This window comes from Emys orbicularis, chromosome 21 (assembly GCF_028017835.1).
Source record: "Emys orbicularis isolate rEmyOrb1 chromosome 21, rEmyOrb1.hap1, whole genome shotgun sequence".
NCBI classification, from domain to species: domain Eukaryota; kingdom Metazoa; phylum Chordata; order Testudines; family Emydidae; genus Emys; species Emys orbicularis.
The window spans coordinates 3,210,662-3,230,374 of record NC_088703.1 but is presented as its reverse complement, the minus strand read 5'-3'; the positions used below and the strand labels follow the sequence as shown (position 1 = coordinate 3,230,374).

General features: G+C 57.3%; 1 protein-coding gene across 1 annotated transcript; it reads left to right on the top strand.

Moving 5' to 3' along the window:
• The first annotated feature begins 406 nt into the window (after window positions 1-406).
• Window positions 407-4,937, top strand: LRFN1 (leucine rich repeat and fibronectin type III domain containing 1). The gene is made up of 2 exons (XM_065420961.1): window positions 407-1,782; window positions 4,112-4,937. The coding sequence occupies exons 1-2, from the start codon at window positions 407-409 to the stop codon at window positions 4,935-4,937; spliced, it is 2,202 nt and encodes a 733-aa protein (XP_065277033.1).
• The last annotated feature ends 14,776 nt before the right edge of the window (window positions 4,938-19,713 follow it).

Here is a 19,713-nt window from a genome sequence, read left to right as displayed (position 1 = left end):
GGGTTCATTGGGCCCCACTTTTTTTTAAAACACGATGCCCCCAGAGGGGTCCGTCGGTCACAGGAATCGAACTGCAGGTCTCACGGCTCTGGGGGGCACTTGGACGGGACCTCTGCCAGATGAGCTTTAGAGTCCGGGGTGGAGCACAGGGGCTGTTTTATACAAAGATCCTTTGCTCGGCAGTGAGATGCAGCTGTCTCTGGGGTGGGACACGGAGGCTGTTTATACATCCAGCGCTGAGACGCAGCTGCCTCTAGTGAATGGGCTGCGGCCACCTGAAAACTCAGACTGGCTAGTGGAGGGGGACAGGGCTTGGGAAGCAATTTGCCGCTGTAGGTTTGTCGCCACTGATTTTTGTGCCTCTTGCCCTCAGAGCCCGGGCAGGGAGGAAGCGAGGGCCAGTACCATGGAAAAACTCCTCCTGCCCCTTTTGATGCTCGGCACCATGGCGAAGGGTCAGCACTGCCCCGGCCGCTGCATCTGCCAGAACATCTCGCCCACCCTGACCATGCTGTGCGCCAAGACAGGGCTGCTCTTCGTGCCGCCGTCCATCGACCGGCGCACGGTGGAGCTGCGGCTGACGGACAACTTCATCACCATCATCCGGCGCAAGGACTTCTCCAACATGACCAACCTGGTGCACCTGACCCTCTCCCGGAACACCATCAGCCAGGTGATGCCCTTCGCTTTCGCCGACCTGCGCGCCTTGCGCGCCTTGCATATGAACAGCAACCGGCTGGCCTCCCTCCGCAACGAACACTTCAAAGGCCTGGGCAACCTCCGGCACCTCATCCTGGGCAACAACCAGATCAGCAACATCCAGCCGGCCTCCTTCGACGAGTTCCTGGCCACCGTGGAGGACCTGGATTTGTCCTACAACAACCTGGAGACGCTGCCGTGGGAGGCCATCGGGCAGATGGTCAGTCTGAACACCCTGACCCTAGATCACAACCTCATTGACCATATCGCCGAGGGCACCTTCTCCCAGCTCCACAAGCTGGTGCGTTTGGACATGACCTCCAACCGGTTGCAGAAGCTGCCCCCAGACAACCTCTTCCTCCGGGCTCAGGTGCTGGCTAACGTCCGGGGCTCCCACCCGTCCACCTTGACCATCAGCTTCGGAGGCAACCCCTTGCATTGCAACTGTGAGCTGCTCTGGCTCCGGCGCCTGACACGGGAGGACGACCTGGAGACCTGCGCCTCTCCCGAGCACCTGATGGATAAGTACTTCTGGTCCATCTCCGAGGAGGAGTTCATCTGCGAGCCGCCCCTCATCACGCGCCAGTACTCCACCAAGGCCTTTATCATGGAGGGCCAGGGAGTCAGCCTCAAGTGCAAGGCGGTGGGAGACCCCGACCCCTCCATCCACTGGATCGCTCCCGACGGCAAGCTGATCCACAACACCACGCGCGCCACGGTCTACGACAACGGCACGCTGGAGGTGCACATCACCACGCTCAAGGACAACGGGGTCTTCACCTGCATCGCCTCCAACGCCGCCGGCGAGGCCACCGCCCCCGTGGAGGTCTGCATCGTGCCACTGCCGCTGCTGGTCAACAACACGGGCCACATGAAGGAGCCCGACCCTGGCTCGTCCGACATCACCACCTCCGCCAAGTCGGGCGCCAACGACACCAAGAACCATCTGGAGAAGAAGATTGTGGCGGCCGAGCTGACCTCCACCTCGGTGGTGATCCACTGGCCCTCGGAGCGGCACATTCCTGGCATCCGCATGTACCAGATTCAGTATAACAGCTCCCTGGACGACTCGCTGGTGTACAGGTGAGGGCTGGGCTGGCGGATGGGGTCCATTGGTCATCAGCAGGGCTGGAACCAGGGGCATTAGAAGCAGGTGCTAAAGAAGAGCTACTGGTGGCAGTAGTAGGTTGTTATCCTCTTAATACCACCCCCAGCTTGTATGCGCCACTGAATGAGCAGGTGATGCACCGGGTGTAACTGGCCTCTCTTGTCCACGGGTAGCCCCACTGACCTCAGGGCAGCCTGAGGCAGAGGAAAGATAGGAGAGTGGCCGGATACGGACAGACTCTGCTCACTGCCTCCCAGCCCGCGCTGCCCTGTGCCGCCACCAGGGGGTCTCTCTCAGTTCCGCCCTTGGGGAAATGCCGTGGAAAGCAGGGGAAGCGTCACTGGCTGGAAATTTCCGTGGGCAGGGGATGGGGGGAGGGAGCTGTGGCTCACCCCAATGCCAGGGCGAACCCGCGCCAGGAGCAGCAATGCTGCGGGGAGGGTGGGGGCAGCGCAGAAGGCTTTGAGCTCCAGTTACCTGGCTCCATATAATTAGATTTCCCAGAGCGACAGGTTCAAATCCCACCACCGCTGGCTCAATTTCCACAGCTTACAAGGTGCTAAAGGTCTGGCCCAGCTTTGCTTCAGATCCAAACCCCTCTGCCCAAGATTCCCCATTCCTTGTGCACCAGTTGGCTGTCGCCCTCCACCCCAGAGGTGGCTGCATTTCAGTGGCGTGATCCTGGCTAGCTTTGAGGTGAACGGCAACCGAACCCTTTGGTTATCACCAGTAGTGAGCCCGGCCATGCGGCTGGAATCTGTTTCAGGGGATGGAGGGGTTTCCAGTCCAGCGAGCTGCAGTATCCGGGCCCTGTGACTCCACTCCTGGGTGGGATTAGCAACGGCTGGGTGAGCAGGGTGTGGGAGCGTGGGGAGGGGGGCCATAGGGCAGGGAGTCGATGGAGGGGAATTACAAAGGGTTAATGGTTCCCTCTGCATCCTTTGAAAACAGGGGCAGTAGTGTGTGTGTGTGTGTGTGTTATAAGCCATTACCCTGTGTGTGTGTGAGCTCCCCAGTGTGCGTGCGTGTGAGCAACAACTGTGCGCACATGTGTTGTGACACTCTTGTGTGTGTGACATTACTCTTTGTGCGTAGGTAAGTGCAGGAGTTGCTCCCCCTGCTGCTGAGATGCAGCCACCTCTGGGGTGGGGCGTCACAGCTGTTTATACAGGGAGCGCTCACCCAGTGCTGAGATGCAGCCACCTCTGGGGTGGGGCGTCACAGCTGTTCATACAGGAAGCACTCATCCAGTGCTGTGGTGCAGCTGCCTCCGGGGTGGAGCAGTGAGACGCAGCTGCCTTTAGGGTGAGGTGTGGGGGCTGTCACGGACCAGAAGTAGAGCTGTACAAATAACTGATTGTTTGGTTCGCTGGCAGTTTTAAAAAAAATTGGTGGGGGGGGAGGAAAAATTGATTCCGGACCAACTGAAATTAAAATGTGTTTTGAATTTTTCAGCAAACCAAAAAAATCATGTCAGTTTCTTTCAAATGTGAGGGATTTTTATTGTATGTTCTAAATTTGACGGAAATTTCCAAGCGAAAGGTCAAAAAAGAAAAGAAAATTACGACATCTTCAGAATTATTATTACTACTTGGCTGATTTTCATGACACAAACAGGTCGACGAAACTGGCCCAAATCTAGCACTTCTCTGAACCTGTTTTTTTTATTGCTATTAGGTGTATTACAGTAGCACTGCGGGTCCCAGCCCATAACTAGGCCTCCCATTGTGCCAGGCGCTGTACATTTTATTGCTATTAGGTGTATTATGGTAGCACCTAGGAGCCCTAGTTGTGGGCCAGGACCCTATTGTGCTAGGTGCTGTACATTTTATTGCTATTAGGTGTATTACAGTAGCACTTAGGCACTCTAGTTATGGGGCTGGATCCTTGGGATCCTACCGTAATACACCTAATAGCAATAGTATGTACATTACGGCAGCACGGAAGGTCCTGCCTCATAAATAGAGTGCCTAGGTGCTACCGTAACACCCCTAATAGCGATAAAATGTACAGCGCCTAGCACAATGGGGTCCTGGCCCATAACTAGGGGTCCTGTTGTGCCAGGCACTGTACATTTTGTCGCTATTAGGGGTGTTACGGTAGCACCTGGGGCCCTTAGTGCTGGGCCAGGACCCCGCGGCACGAGGTGTTGTATGAACACAGAGCAGGAAGATGGTCCCTACCCCAGAGAGCTTTATGGGGTTAGGGTTACATCCCTAGGCTGTGCCAGGGGGCTGGGGCCTGGGCTACGGGGCAAGGGGCTGTCCCAGCCATTAACCAGTGTCTTCCCTCTCCCCCCACAAGGATGATCCCCCCGTCCAGCAGGGCCTTCCTGGTGAACGACCTGGCGGCGGGGCGGGCCTACGACCTGTGCGTGCTGGCCGTCTACGACGACGGGGTGACGGCGCTGACGGCCACCCGGGTGGTGGGCTGCGTCCAGTTCACCACGGAGGGCGAGACCGCCCAGTGCCACGCCCTGCACACCCAGTTCCTGGGCGGCACCATGATCATCATCATCGGCGGGATCATCGTCGCCTCCGTCCTGGTCTTCATCATCATCCTCATGATCCGCTACAAGGTCCACAGCGGGCACGAGGGGCCCAAGAAAGCCAAGGTCAGCAACGTCTACTCCCAGACCAACGGCGGGCAGCCCCCGGCCTCCAAGCCCACCGAGGACAAATACGAGACCTTCCAGGAGGCAGGGCCCACGGAGGCGGGGCCTACGGAGGCGGAGCCCAAGAAGGACACGCCCGCTGCCCCCGAACCGGACAAGAGAGACCCCAAGCCGGGTGCAGACCTCCAGACTGTGGCCCTGCTGTCCTCGGAGGAGGGCCAGCCCGAGGGCAGCGTGACCGGCTCCTTGGGTCTCCTCCGGGAGAGCGGGCCGGGCGGCCAGCACCGGGCCACGCTGGGCAGCGTGGGCCTCTTTCCCCGGGAGCTTTCGAGGACTCACCACCACCGTCACTCCTTCGACGGGGACTACGCTCTGTTTCAGAGCCACAGCTACCCGCGCCGGGCACGGACAAAACGGCACATGTCCACGTCCCAGCTGAACGCGGAGGACTGCCCGCTGAGCCAACGCCGGGTCATCTTCAGCAGCACCGAGTGGATGCTGGAGAGCACCGTCTGAGACGGGCCCCGGGGGGGGAGCTGCGGGGGTGGCAATTTCGTCGGGCCCACGGGGCGCACGCCCGGTTCCCCGGGGGCGTGGAGGGGACGGCTCCGGTTTCACCCACCCGCCCCAGATGGGGGTCCTGCGCCAATCCCGCCGACGCCGGCCCTGGTGCCTTAAGAAGCGGAGACGGAGGACAGAAATGAAAAACCCCACGCGACGGACGGAGCGAAGGCAAGCAAGGAGGGGACTGCCCAGCTGCAGGGAGAGGAAAGGGCGTGGGGGGGCTACGGGATGAGTTTCGAGAGACCCCCTCCACCCCGTCTGCGCCGGGCGGCGCGGGAAGGATAGAGCAGGACTAGCAAAGACACATGCACAGATGACACGAAATTACAAAGATCCTTTTACCTTGAGTAAATCTTTATGCATTAATAACTGTCCGGGACGGGGGACGGAGCAGAGTTTAGTTCCAAAATAAACCTATTTCCCCCTGCCCCTGCCCCAAGTGTTTCTGGAAAGGGGGCGACAGGCGTCTGCTCCCTGACACAGACGGTGGGGGGCCTATTTATTGTATCTGGCTGGTCTAGATCATTTTCTGTGTTCAGTGTATTCAGTATCGAAAAAGTCATCGCCCCTTTTCCCTGTTATTCCAACCTGTACCCCACTCTAGCAAACTCCCCGCTATGCCCTGTGCCCTCCCCCTCTTCATCCACCCCAGCCCCCCAGCAGTATCCCATTCCCCCATTATCCCTCCACAATCTGTCCAAACCCCAGAGCCATCCCCTAGCCCCCCAGCGGTACCCCATTCCCCATCCTTCCCCCACAACCTCCACAGCTGTACCCCATTCCTCTCCATCCACCCCAGCACCCCAGCAGTACCCCATTCCCCCACCATCCACCCACCATCTGCCCAACCCCCAAAGCCATCCCCCACCATACCTCTCAGCCCCCCAGCGGTACCCCATTCCCCATCCTTCTCCCGCAACCTCCACTGCTGTACCCCTTTCCTCTCCATCCACCCCAGCCCTCACAGCTGTACCCCATTCCCCATCCATCCCCCAGGCCCCCCAGCAGTTACCCCATTCCCCCACCATCCCCCCACAATCTGACCAACCCCCAGAGCCATCTCCCATCCCCCACCATCCCTCCCAGACCCCCAGTGTTACCCCATTCCCCATCTTTCCCCCACAACCTCCACAGCTGTACCCCATTCCTCTCCATCCACCCCAGCATCCCCGCAGTACCCCCTTCCCCTACCATCCCCCCACAATCTGCCCAACCCCCAGAGCCATCCCCCATCCCCCACCATCCCTCTCAGCCCCCCAGCAGTACCCCATTCCCCATCCTTCCCCCGCAACCTCCACAGCTGTACCCCATTCCTCTCCATCCATCCCAGCCTCCCCGCAGTACCACCTTCCCCCACCATCCCCCCACAATCTGCCCAACCCCCAGAGCCATCCCCCAACCCCCACCATCCCTCCCAGCCCCCCAGAAGTATCCCATTCCCCATCCTTCCCCCACAACCTGCACAGCTGTACCCCTTTCCTCTCCATCCACCCAACCCCTCCACTGTACCCCATTTCCCGTCATCCTTCCCCATCATGACTTTTTAAAAGGAAAACGCTGTTTGAGTGTCGAACACAAGTTTTTACATTAAAAACCTGTGCCCTCTGCCCCCCCGACCGAACCTCCTTATTTTCTCACCCCCCCCCGATCCCTCTCCCCCCCACTGTCCCCTTTTGGGGCACGGCCCCCCCTTTTCAGGAGGTGATTAAAACCTTTTATGTGTGAACTGCAGCAGGGTCCAGCCTGTGTCTGTCGTGTCGGGGGTGGGGACTGGGGGGGCAGGCGCAGAGAGCAAGGTGCGGGAGGGGGTGGGGGTGGTGCCCAGATGTGGCGAGGGGGGGCACAGATGGCATAGGGGGGTGCCAGGGAGCAGGAGTCTGAGGGCAAATCCAGCAGTGGTGTGGGGGTGACAAGCGACCAGCTAGGATCCAGGCAGGTTGGGGCAGGGGGCAACCTGGGTGCTGGGGGGCTACGGGTAGGCACTCAGGCTGGGGATATGGGACTATATGCAAATCATACTAATTAACAAGCCCAAGAGCCGAGCAAAGCGGGGAGGGGGGAGCCGGTTCTTCTGGACCCTGGCGGCTACATCCTTTGCTGCCCATCTCCCGACCCACCGGCTCCGCTCCCATCCTGCCTGGCTGGCGGAGACAGGATGAGCCCACAACGGCACACCCATGAACATGGAATTAGTAGCCAGAAGGGCCCCCCACCATAGCCAGTGCCCCCTGCCCCACTCCTCACAGCGCGCCCTGCTGGGACAGGCCAGAACTGGTGTAGCTGGGAGCTCCCCCCACAGCCAGCTCCTGCCCCACTCCCCACAGCGCCCCCTGCTGGGACAGGCCAGAACTGGAGTAGCTGGGAGCCCCCCCACAGCCAGCTCCTGCCCCACTCCCCACAGCACCCCCTGCTGGGAGAGGCCAGGACTGCAGTAGCTGGGAACTCCCCCCACAGCTGTGTGTGGCTGGGCCCTGACCCCGCTCACTGGGCGCAGGAAAGCAGCTGGTGGCGGAAGATTGGCGGAGCCGGGGGGAGGTCGCCGTGTTGAAGGAAGGGCCAGGAAGGTGCCCCTGGCCTGTGCGCCCGCCCCAGAGCTCAGCCTCCTCTGGGCCGGGAACGGGGCGGGGCACCGGAGACACCCTGTGAAATTACAAACAGGCTCTGTGAAGATCCAGCCGGTGGAGGGCAGAGCCAACGTGTGTGTGTGTGTGTGTGTGTGTGTGTGTGTGTGTGTGTGTGTGTGTGCTGATTGGAGGCAGTGTGTGTGTGTATTAGGAGTAGTGTTTGCGTGTTTGCCTACAGTACATACAGTGGGGGATGCATTGCACGGTGCTGATCGGTTCCTGCGTGTCCTGGGGGCCGTGTCAGCCAGCCAGGTTCTGCCCCCCGGCCTGCCCAGCTCTCAGCACTGCTGACTCTCTCTCCCCCGCCCCCCAAGCTGCATGGGGCAGTGCCAGGCCGCAGAGCCCGGATGCCAGGCTGAGCGGCCGGAGCAGCTGGACGAGCAAGGCACGGGAGCTCCCTGGAGAGCCCGGCTGCTTGCATTTTATGGGATGCTGAGCAGTTCACTGAAGCCATTGGCAGATGCAACAAGAAGAGCTCCTACAACGTGCGTGTGAGTCAGTCTCTGATCTGGCCTTAATCTCTCCCCCCCACCCCCCCGGCTCATCTTTCCCATAATTTTGGTCCAATGCACCCAGCTAACAACCTTCTTGCTGCGAATTCTCTCTTCCCTTTTTTCCACTTGCTCATAACTTTCCCAAGCGTTTTCCATCCAGGCGGCAGTTTTCCATGCTCCGGGGTGGAAAGTTTGCAGGCAATCAGCCCAGCTGCTTTTGAGTTAGTCTAAAGAGAGACCCAACCAAAAAAAAAAAAAAAAAAAACCACCCACACTCTCCTTGGAAAGCTTCCCTGGGTTCACTCAGAAGCGGCTGAGGACAAATGTCAAACTTGTCTTGTCTGGTAGATCTCACTGGGAAAATGAAAAAGCAAGCCCAGCTTGGTAAGATATTTAGGTCACAAGAGCCCAGCTTCTGGTCTTTTTTTTGGGTCAGCACAACCTGTTGCCACCTCTGGCATCTCAGCATGATGCCACCCTGTTGTGATGTAACATTGTGACTTTTTTTGGCTCAATGCACAGATGCCTAAGCCCTGACAAACTGGCTTTGACTAATTTCCAGGAAGTGTAATACAGGAATCAGTGTGACCCCCGTCTGGTTCTTTTATACGTTCCTGATGTCTTGGCAATTTTGGGAAAGGCAAGAAAAATTACCAGTGAGAAGCCAGTAAAAGAGATCAGATGCTTCCATGCAAATAAGCTAATTAGTATGCTAATGATGCACCATAATGAGCTCATTATTGTGGTAATTAGCTTCTTGCTATGCTAATGAGGGGCTACAGTAAGCACCTTGTTGCAATTAGCTTGTTATGGTAAAGAAGCTCATTGTTATGTTAATGATTTTACATGATAATTAACTTATTACGGAAATAAGCTCGTTATTATTATTATTATTTTATTATTGGCTTACCACCAATAGTCAAACCATGCTGGAAATGTATAAAATCGTCAAAAGTTAATTAGCTGGGATTGGCTGGCTCGGGGGGGCGGGGAATGGAATATGAGGCCTTTCCCCTCTAGGGGGCGCTGGCTGGAGGGGATGGGAATCGGCACTCCTGGGTTCTAGTCCCATCTCCGTGAGGAGCGTGTGATGGAGCTGGCAGGTCGGTGGGATCCTGGACTCCTGGGTTCCCCTCTGGGCAGGCGCATTGCCTGGAGGAACCGGCTCAGTACCTGATGACCTGGGGGCCAATCCGTCCCTCCTGGCTGTGTGAGCAGAGAGAGGGCGTAGTCGGCTTGGGGGTGCGAGCGAACACCGGCTGCGGAGAACAAGCCGCATGCTGACCCCAGCGCTGCAGCCTGGAGGCGAAGACATGGAGCTCGAGGGAGATTTGGAAAGGTTGGTTTGGAGGATGCCCGGGGGCGATACGCCAGCAATGACACCTGACCCCCATCCAGCCACAACCCCCCAGCGCCTGGCTGGAACGCCCTGTGGTCACGGGGCTGGCACCACTGGGGTGGGGGGGGGACAGGCTCGGGCTCAAGAGAGTTTCCCATCGGAGCTGCTCCTTCTAACTTCCCGCCCGGCGACCTGACAATCAAGGGCTGCTACAGTGGGGCCTAGTGGACAGTGCACTGGAACTCAGCACCATCTGCTCCCAGCGCTGCCACTGGCTCGCTGGGTGAACTTGTCCCTGCCCCGCTCCGTGCCTCAGTTTCCCCAGCAATAAAAGGGGGCTAACGCTCCATTGTAAAGCGCTACAGGTGCTCTAATAATAAGAGCCAGGGATTCTTACCGTCCTCCCTGCCTTTCCACAATTGCCCCCACCCCGCCCGGCCCTGTCCTCCTGCTGCTATCCCACAATGCATCACTTCCGACCCCTCCGGTTACTGTGCCCCCTGCAGTGCTGTGGGAGTGTTGCCGCTGCGTCGTCGGTCCCAGAGAAGCAGAGAGACAAGATGGGGGGAGGCAATGTCTCTTGCTGGCCCAGCGGCTGGCGGGGAAGGAGACGAGTGTCCCGGCTTGCACGGAGCTCGTCTGCTGGGTTGGCTGGCACGCCGGAGGGGACTGTCTGCAGCAAGGGCTGCTATGTCGTGAGCTAATCAGCCAGGGGGCTGGGGACCTGGCTTCCCTAGGCCCAAAGCCCGGCTCCCAACGGGGTGGTGATCTCGGCCGCGCGAGGCCCAGCGGCCGGAAGTTCAAGCCAGTCTGACCGGTGAGGGTGAGTAACCGGCGGAGCCCGTGTCTTGAGCCCATCAAACCCCGACGGGAGGAGGCTTTGGCCCTGCACCAGGGCTCTGGGCTCAACACAGCGGGAACAGGGGTGGGGGAATTCTCGGGCCCGGGTTCCCAAGGAGATCAGACAAGACGATGCAATGGTGCCTCCTGGCCCCAAACGCGGATTGCTCCCGTCGGTGCTCCACGGCCCCGGCAGGCCAGGCACCGGACAGCCGTCAGACTGGGGCCGGCTGTACCCGGGGAAAGGGGCCTTAGCTAGTGTGGACACGGCAGTTGTACTTTTAACAGGGGCTAGCTGGGGGCAGCCAAGGGGGGATGAGCAGGACAGTCAGCACCAGGCATCAGGAAGCCTGGGTTCTATCCCCTGCACTGGGAGAGGAGGAGAGGGGAGTGGGGTCTAGTGGTTAGAGCAGGGGAGGGCTGGGAGCCAGGACGCCTGGGTTCTCTCCCCGGCTCTGGGAGGGGAGTGGGGTCTAGTGGTTAGAGCAGGGGGGCTGGGAGCCAGGACGCCTGGGTTCTCTCCCCGGCTCTGGGAGGGGAGTGGGGTCTAGTGGTTAGAGCAGGGGGGCTGGGAGCCAGGACGCCTGGGTTCTCTCTCCGGCTCTGGGAGGGGAGTGGGATCTAGTGGTTAGAGCAGGGGGGCTGGGAGCCAGGACTCCTGGGTTCTATGCCCAGCTCAGGGAGGAGGGTCTAGTGGTTAGAGTTGGGAGTGGGAAATCTGGGGGTCAGTATGTAGGGACCTGGGAGGAGGGTGCTGGCCTGTGTCGGCTGCGGGGGTTTCCCCCGGAAGAGGGGGTTCGGGGGCAGCCCCCCAGCAATCTCTGGTGCTGTGGCGGGCTGTGGTCTCTGAGCTCTGGGGTCTCTCCCGCCATGCCCCCAGCGGATGCGTGGGGGGGGGCGGCCCCCCCCTTCCCGGCTCTCTGTCACGCTCCATCTTTCAGCGCCGTGGCTCCGGAGCCGTTTCCATGGCAGCAGCAGCCATCTGGGTTGGGGTGTTTGACGATGGTTCTTCCTCCTGCCTCCCCTTCGCCCCTAGCTGCTGCGTCGACTGCCAACACCCCCCCACCCCCTCCCTACACGCACCTGGCCGGGGGGCTGGAGGGCACCCCAGCCCTGCGTCCCTAGTCTGGACAGGCCATGGGCCCCGGCTGCATCCCAGAAGCTCTGTCCTCCTTTGCTAGGAGGGGCTGCAGAGCCAGGGCCCGGGGGTGGCAGGGGCTTGAGACACCTGCTGTGGGGGGCCAGCGGGCGTCACTGCAAGGAAGCCGGCCGGCCCCAATCTGAGCCGTGCTTGGGCCCCTCTAGAGGGGGTGGGACTGGCCCCCTGAAAAAAACATCCTCCCCCCCGAGCACAGGAGACCTCAGTGACCAATGGGGAACTGGCGTAAGGGTCCTGCTCCCAGTCCCTGGCATATGGGGTGCATCATGGGCGTGGCCGGAGCCCACTGTTCTGTGGCTGTTCTCTGCCCCCCCAGGGCCCATAGGGGGCAGAGGGTGAATTAGAACAGCCCTAGGGACGCAACGGCGGCTCCATCACCTGGCATCTTAGCACGGATAGCGGACAGCTCTTTCTAAAAGACCGGCCATCGCTCTCTGCCACTGCCCTGCTGAGTGACCTTGGGCCGCTCACCTGGCCGCTCCGTGCCTCAGTTTCCCCATCTGTACCCGGGCTTGGGGGGCTCACGACACTGCTCAAATCAGATGATGATTACGATGGGGGACGTGTCTTGTGGCTGACGGAACTGGGATGCCGCCTCTTGTCTTTGTCTCTCCCCTCTCGTCCCAGCTCCCCTTCTCCCTTTCCACTGCCCGCCCCGTCCCCTGTGCACCCTGAGTCAATAAAGATCTTACAGAGCCCAGGGAGAGACCGGGGGGGTGGGGGCGGGGGTGCTAAACAATAATATAATGAGCGGTGCCCTTTGAAATCGCGCTGGGCCCTTCTTTCTTGTGGGATTAATTTCTAAGGCTTCTTAATCATCTTTGCCGGCGTTTCTGGAATCGGCCGCTCTGAATCAGTTGGGAAAGGGGCCTGGGGCCATGAATAATGAACAGGGGGATGTGGGGGTTGGGGGGAGGTTTCTTGCTTCTATTTTGAAAGGAAATTAGTTTGGGTGCATTGGAGCAGTGGAGATGGGGGCTGGGAGCCAGGACTCCTAGGTTCTGTTCCTGGCTCCGGGCAGGTAAGGGGGTCTAGTGGTTAGAGCAGGGTGGGGCCTGGGGAATCAAGACTCAGGCGTTCTATTCCTGGCTCTGGGAGGGGAGTGGGGGCTATTGGTTAGAGCAGGGAGTCAGGACTCCTGGGTTCTAACTCGCTTACAGCCCAGGACGTCGAGTTCACTCCCTTTGCAGGGTCAGCGCCAGGTAGCTGAGGCTTGGATCCCCCAGGCGGTTACGTGGGACGACCCCAGGAGAGGCTGTCATGAGTGTTGCAGTTGAGAGGGGCCAGAACTGGGCCGGGATGAAGAGCAAGGGGCTTTCATGGAGGAGGCCCATCACATGTGGACTCTGTGGGCTTACCAAGGATAGAACCAGGAGTCCTGAGTCCCAGCCCCTCCCCCCTCCATAACCCACAAGACTCCACTCCCCTTCCAGGGCCAGGAATAGAACCCAGCAATCCTGATTCCCAGCACCCACCCCTGCTCTAACTACTGGACCCCACTGCCCTCTCAGTGCCCGGGAGAGAACCCAGGAGTCCCGACACCCACCCAGCCTCCTGAAACCTCAAAACCCCTGCAACTGCCCATTTGTCTCTGGGTCCCGGCCAGCAGTCGCTCGCATCTCCCCCATTTTCCTCTCCCAGCTCTGCAATGCCCAGCCCTGCTGCTCCCTGCTCAATTTCCGCAGCGGTCGCAGGGATCTGCCAGGGCAGGAGGGTCCACGCTGCACCAGGTCCAGGCCTGCTCCCTTCTCTCTGCCTCTCCTTTGCAGGGAGGGTTTCTTTTGACACGTCGTATTTCCCAGAGCGTAAGACTCGGCAGCTAATATCTGTGTCTCTCCTTGGATGTGGTTTCAGCAGCGAGAGCTGGTTTCAACCCCGCGAACTGGAGATTGACACACACTCATGCAGCTGTGTGCACACACACAACTTGTAAGCACACTTGCAGAGATATGCATACCCACAATTTATAAGCCCCGACACGGATACACACACAAATAGATATGCACACACACAACTTGTAAGCACACACACCGCTACACACACAACCAGCTATGCACACAACTTGTGCCCACACAAACACAGAGATGCACACACATACAACTTGTAAGTACACCGACACACATGGATAGCCACAACTTGTAAGCCTGCATACACACAGTTATGCACACACACGTTCAACTTGTCAGCACACTGACACACACACTGATATGTACACACAGACAGAGATGCACACGCAATTTGTAATCAAAAGTACTGGTCCATACACACACAACTAGTAAGCGCACACATACATAGATGCAGACACATTCAACATGTAAGCACACCGACACACACACACACACACACTGATATCCATACACACAACTAGGATGAGTGCGTGCACACAGAAATGCATGCACACACACAACTTGTAAGCACACCCTTGTGAGCACAAACACACAGATATGCACACACACACACAACTTGTAAGCCCAAACACTGATACACACACGGCTATGCACACATCTTGTGAGTACACACTGATACACAAACACCCCACACATCATTAGACTTGGCAGAATGTGTGGTTTATTTTTTATAATTTTGCTGATATACAGATAATATACAGCTAATATCGCTGTAGAGTGTTAAACTTTTTTTGGATTTGTATCACTTTAAATAGTCACAGTTGCAGAAAATGGGGGTGGGGGAAGGTGGTCACTGGTCAGCCATTTATTTAATGACAGGAGACGCTTTATAAACACAAATTGTCAACACTGTATGTCCAAATATACAAAGAAAATAGCCTTAACTCAACAAACCCGGCCTGTATAGAACCATTCATTCACAATCCCGGTTGTAACAAGCCTAATGCAAAAGTCTAAATCACTGGATTTTGACTCCTAAATTCTCAAGCATATTTTTCTTAATGCGCCTATTGGTAAATTTCGGTTATTATCAATGAAAATATTTTCGCTGCTTTGCGTGAAATCGACGCTTGCCGACATTTACTGAGAAAAATGGAATTGTTCCAAGACCACCCATAATATGATCACCCCTTTGCCAAGCCCTAGCAAATTTCATGGCCTTGCAGTTTCCCATTGGAAAATAAATGTGTGATGCAGATTAGTTTAAGTATATGTCCCAGTCCTGGAACAGAGGTGGTCACAAATGGCACCTAGGCAACCCCCACTGTCAGGGATCTCAGCCCATTAAGCCCCACACCAACGCCCAGGTCCCAGCGAGCATTTTTGCCCCGGGAATTGGCTCTAATTAGACAGCTCCCCATGAAAAGAACATCGTGAAACTAACAACAATGCAGCGCATCCGCAAAGGCTGAGAGTGGTCCGGCTGCAAAGCAAACGCTCTTGCAAAATTAACAGTGACACCTGGTGGCTCCCGCTAGAGCAACGTACCGGCTGTACCTATACACACATACATTGACAACACATGCATTCAGACACTGGCCCTGCAAGCACGTGTGCTGCGCCCTACACTCAGTGTTTGTGGGAGCCTAGAAACAGGTGTGTGCACAAGCGCACACACAATATTGGCACGGGCCCATATGTTGGTGCACAGACATACCCATACACGCAATTAGTGTGTAGGCCCAAACGCTGGTGTACACACACATACACAGTTTGTTTGAGCCCCCCCCCAGACATTGGTGCACATTCTCAGTCACACACACACACACACACACACACAAACACACGCACGTACAGTTTGCATGAGCCCATACACCGGTGCATGCACACACACACACACAGAATTGCTGTGAGTCTGTACACTGGTGCAAGCACACACACACACACACAGAATTGGTGTGAGTCTGTACACTGGTGTAAGCACACACAGAATCGGTGTGAGTCTGTACACTGGTGCAAGCACACACACACACACACAGAATTGGTGTGAGTCTGTACACTGGTGTAAGCACACACAGAATTGGTGTGAGTCTGTACACTGGTGTAAGCACACACAGAATCGGTGTGAGTCTGTACACTGGTGCAAGCACACACACACACACACACACACACACACACAGAATCGGTGTGAGTCTGTACACTGGTGCAATCACACACACACACAGAGAATTGGTGTGAGCCCATACACTGGTGTAAGCACACACAGAATCGGTGTGAGTCTGTACACTGGTGCAATCACACACACACAGAGAATCGGTGTGAGCCCATACACTGGTGTATGCACACCTGCCCACCCACCCACAATTAGTGTGAGCCCCCCACACCCACCCACCCACGGAGTATTGGGGTTGGCTCTGTGACGGGGTGTCCACCCCACGCTTGCCCTGAAGGGACTGACAGAGGCCAGATGGGCCAGTGAACCTATTAAGCAGCAAAGGAGGAAGCTACCGGCTGGGAGGAGACCCTAGATTAGAAGGGAGCTCACCTGGCGGAGGTGGGCAGGGCTGATATAAACCAGGGCTGCCCAGAGGATTCAGGGGGCCTGGGGCAAAGCAATTTCAGGGGCCCCTTCCATAAAAAAAAGTTGCAATACTATAGAATACTATATTCTCATGGGGGCCCCTGTGGGGCCCGGGGCCTGGGGCAAATTGCCCCACTTGCCCCCCTCTGGGCAGCCCTGATATAAACCCAGGGAGCTGGCAGCAGCAGGGGTGGGGAGGAAGTTAGTGGTCACTCTGTTTAGTAGAAAGGGAAGGAGGGACCCCAGGGGCTGCCGGCTGACCGGGAGATGGGGCGTAACCGCTGGAAGGGGCGCCAGCCTCGGGGAGCTAATCCCCAGAACGGCCAGGAGGCGGCGCCATTCCTGTGGTGAGTGGAGCACGGGATGGTGCACGTTCACACACACACACACACACACATATGCAGTTTACCTGAGCCCATACGCTGGTGCACGCACATGCAATTGGTGCAAGCCCATGAACTGCTGCACACACACTATTGGTGCAAGCCCATGCACTGGTGCATGCACACATGTGACCACCCCCCCAAAACAAATAGGGGATTTCCATGACCCGCTGACAAAACCCGCGTAGCCCAAGACCGAGATCCCCACTGGCTGCATTGCACCCCACAAACCCAGTGCCCAAAACGGCCGGCAAGATCTGCCTCCCCCCCCCCCCGATCTTGGGCAAGTCACGTCCTCGCCTCGTGCCTCAGTTTCCCCTCCCACCTTCTGGCTCTTTAGTCCGTAAGCTCTTTGTTGCACATGTGTCTGTGCAGCGGCTGGCACAATGGGGGGCCCTGATCTCAGCTGAGATACCGTACAGCACAGAATAGTAGCTTGAAGACTTGGTGGCAGTGGAGTCCTTGTATAGCCCACCCCAGCCCCCCATGCTAATGGCCTGTGGCTGCTTTAACTCATGGAATCATAGAATATCAGGGTTGGAAGGGACCTCAGGAGGTCATCTAGTCCAACCCCCTGCTCAAAGCAGGACCAACCCCCGACTAAATCATCCCAGCCAGGGCTTTGTCAAGCCGGGCCTTAAAAACCTCTAAGGAAGGAGATTCCACCACCTCCCTAGGTAACGCATTCCAGTGCTTCACCACCCTCCTAGTGAAATAGTGTTTCCTAATATCCAACCTAGACCTCCCTCACTGCAACTTGAGACCATTGCTCCTTGTTCTGTCATCTGCCACCACTGAGAACAGCCGAGCTCCATCCTCTTTGGAACCCCCCTTCAGGTAGTTGAAGGCTGCTATCAAATCCCCCCTCACTCTTCTCTTCTGCCGACTAAACAATCCCAGTTCCCTCAGCCTCTCTTCATAAGTCATGTGCTCCAGCCCCCTGGTCATTTTCGTTGCCCTCCGCTGGACTCTCTCCAGTTTGTCCACATCCCTTCTGTAGTGGGGGGACCAAAACTGGACGCAATACTCCAGGTGTGGCCTCACCAGTGCCCAATAGAGGAGAATAATCACTGCCCTCGATCTGCTGGCAATGCTCCTACTAATACAGCCCAATATGCCGTTAGCCTTCTTGGCAACAAGGGCACACTGCTGACTCATAGCCAGCTTCTCGTCCACTGTAATCCCCAGGTCCTTTTCTGCAGAACTGCTGCCTAGCCATTCGGTCCCTAGTCTGTAGCTGTGCATGGGATTCTTCCATCCTAAGTGCAGGACTCTGCACTTGTCCTTGTTGAACCTCATCAGATTTCTTTTGGCCCAATCCTCCAATTTGTCTAGGTCATGACCCTATCCCTACCCTCCAGAGTATCTACCTCTTCCCCCAGTTTAGTGTCATCCGTGAACTTGCTGACGGTGCAATTCATCCCATCTTCCAGATCATTAATGAAGCTGTTGAACAAAATCGGCCCCAGGACCAACCCCTGGGGCACTCCGCTTGATACCGGCTGCCAACTAGACATGGAGCCGTATCACTACCTGTTGAGCCTGACAATCTATCCAGCTTTCTATCCACCTTATAGTCCATTCATCCAGCCCATACTTCTTTAACTTGCTGTCAAGAATACTGTGGGAGACCGTATCAAAAGCTTTGCTAAAGTCAAGATATATCACGTCCACCACTTTCCCCCTATCCACAGAGCCAGTTATCTCATCAGAGAAGGCAATCAGGTTGGTCAGGCATAACTTGCCCTTGGTGAATCCATGTTGACTTTTCCTGATCACCTTCCTCTCCTCCAAGTGCTTCAAAATGGATTCCTTGAGGACCTGCTCCATGATTTTTCCAGGGACTGAGGTGACGCTGACTGGTCTGTAGTTCCCTGGATCCTTTTCAAAGATAATGGCCAATGGCTCTGCAATCACATCAGCCAACTCCCTCAGCACCCTCAGATGCATTGCACCCAGCCCCATGGACTTGTGCATGTCCAGCTTTTCTAAATAGTCCTTAACCTGTTCTTTCACCACTGAGGGGTGCTCACCTCCTCCCCATACTGTGCTGCCCAGTGCAGCAGTCTGGGAGCTGACCTTGTCTGCGAAGACCGAGGCAAAAAAAGCATTGAGTACTTCAGCTTTTTCCACATCATCTGTCACCAGGGTGCCTCCCCCATTCAGTAAGGGCGATTGGTGCTTACATCAGATGTGGCAGCTGCCGGGGAAAGGCAGCCCTTGGAAATCAAGGTTATCTGCTAATCAGCCCTGTTCTTTCTGTCGGTGAGGGTAGAGCGAGTTGGATCAGCTCTGGGGTGTGAGGTGGCTTCCTTATAAAGATGCTGGTAAAGCCAGGTGGGCAGTTTTAGGGTCTAGGGATCAGGGCGGGGGGCTCAGCAGGGGGCACTCTCCCTTCTGAGTCAGTGCTGACCCCAATGCTCCATTGCAGGGGGCGTCTGTGCTGCTGAAGGTGCTGTAAACTGAGGCCTGGACCATCTTGTCATCTTAGATCTCAAGCCGTTTGTCTGTCTGTCCATCCGCCTAGCCCCAGACCCTCTCGCTCTCCTGTCTGACCTCTGTAGTTTCAAGGTACTTTTACTCCTCTGATATTGTTGTATGAGGTGGCCGCTGCGTCCCACCCCAGAGGTGGCCGCATTTCCTCTCTGACTGAATCCCTCCCTGCTTTCCAGGGCCAGGGACTCCCTCGGGATTGAGGATCTCCTGCTCCATCCATAGGGTGTCGCCCGCTGCGTTACCTCCCCGCAGCCGCCCGGCTCAGCCGATCGGGGTTCCCGGGGATGCGAGCGGCGCAGGATTTACACCTTTTGCTGAAGCCGCCAGGAATGAGGCGAGTGGGAAAATCGATGGTACGATTGATCTGCCCTCGATACTGGCCGGCCCATCACCCTGGGGAAGAGGATAAAGTCGTCATGCCGAGCGGTGTCAGGCAAGGAGTGCAGGGCAGGGGGAGGGCGTGCCCCGGGGTGGAGACACATGGGGGATAGCAGGGGGCTGTGGATCAAGATTGAGGGGCACCAGCAGGGCTAGGAGGGGGATCCCCTAGCAGGGGGCTGTGGATCAGGATTGAGGGGCACCAGCAGGGCTAGGAGGGGATCCCCTAGCAGGGGGGCTGTGGATCAAGATTGAGGGGCACCAGCAGGGCTACGAGGGGATCCCCTAGCAGGAGGCTGTGGATCAAGATTGAGGGGCACCAGCAGGGCTACGAGGGGATCCCCTAGCAGGGGGGCTGTGGGTCAGGATTGAGGGGCACCAGCAGGGCTATGAGGGGATCCCCTAGCAGGGGGGCTGTGGGTCAGGATTGAGGGGCACCGGCAGGGCTCTCCTGAAGACCCCCCTCCCCCAGCTCTTTCCCTGCTTTTCATCCCTGGGATGTGCCAGATGGGATCTGAGCCTGGGCCCCCCACGGCCTGGCCCGCTGACCCCCAGGCACATGGCACCCAGCATCTCCCCCCTTCCCT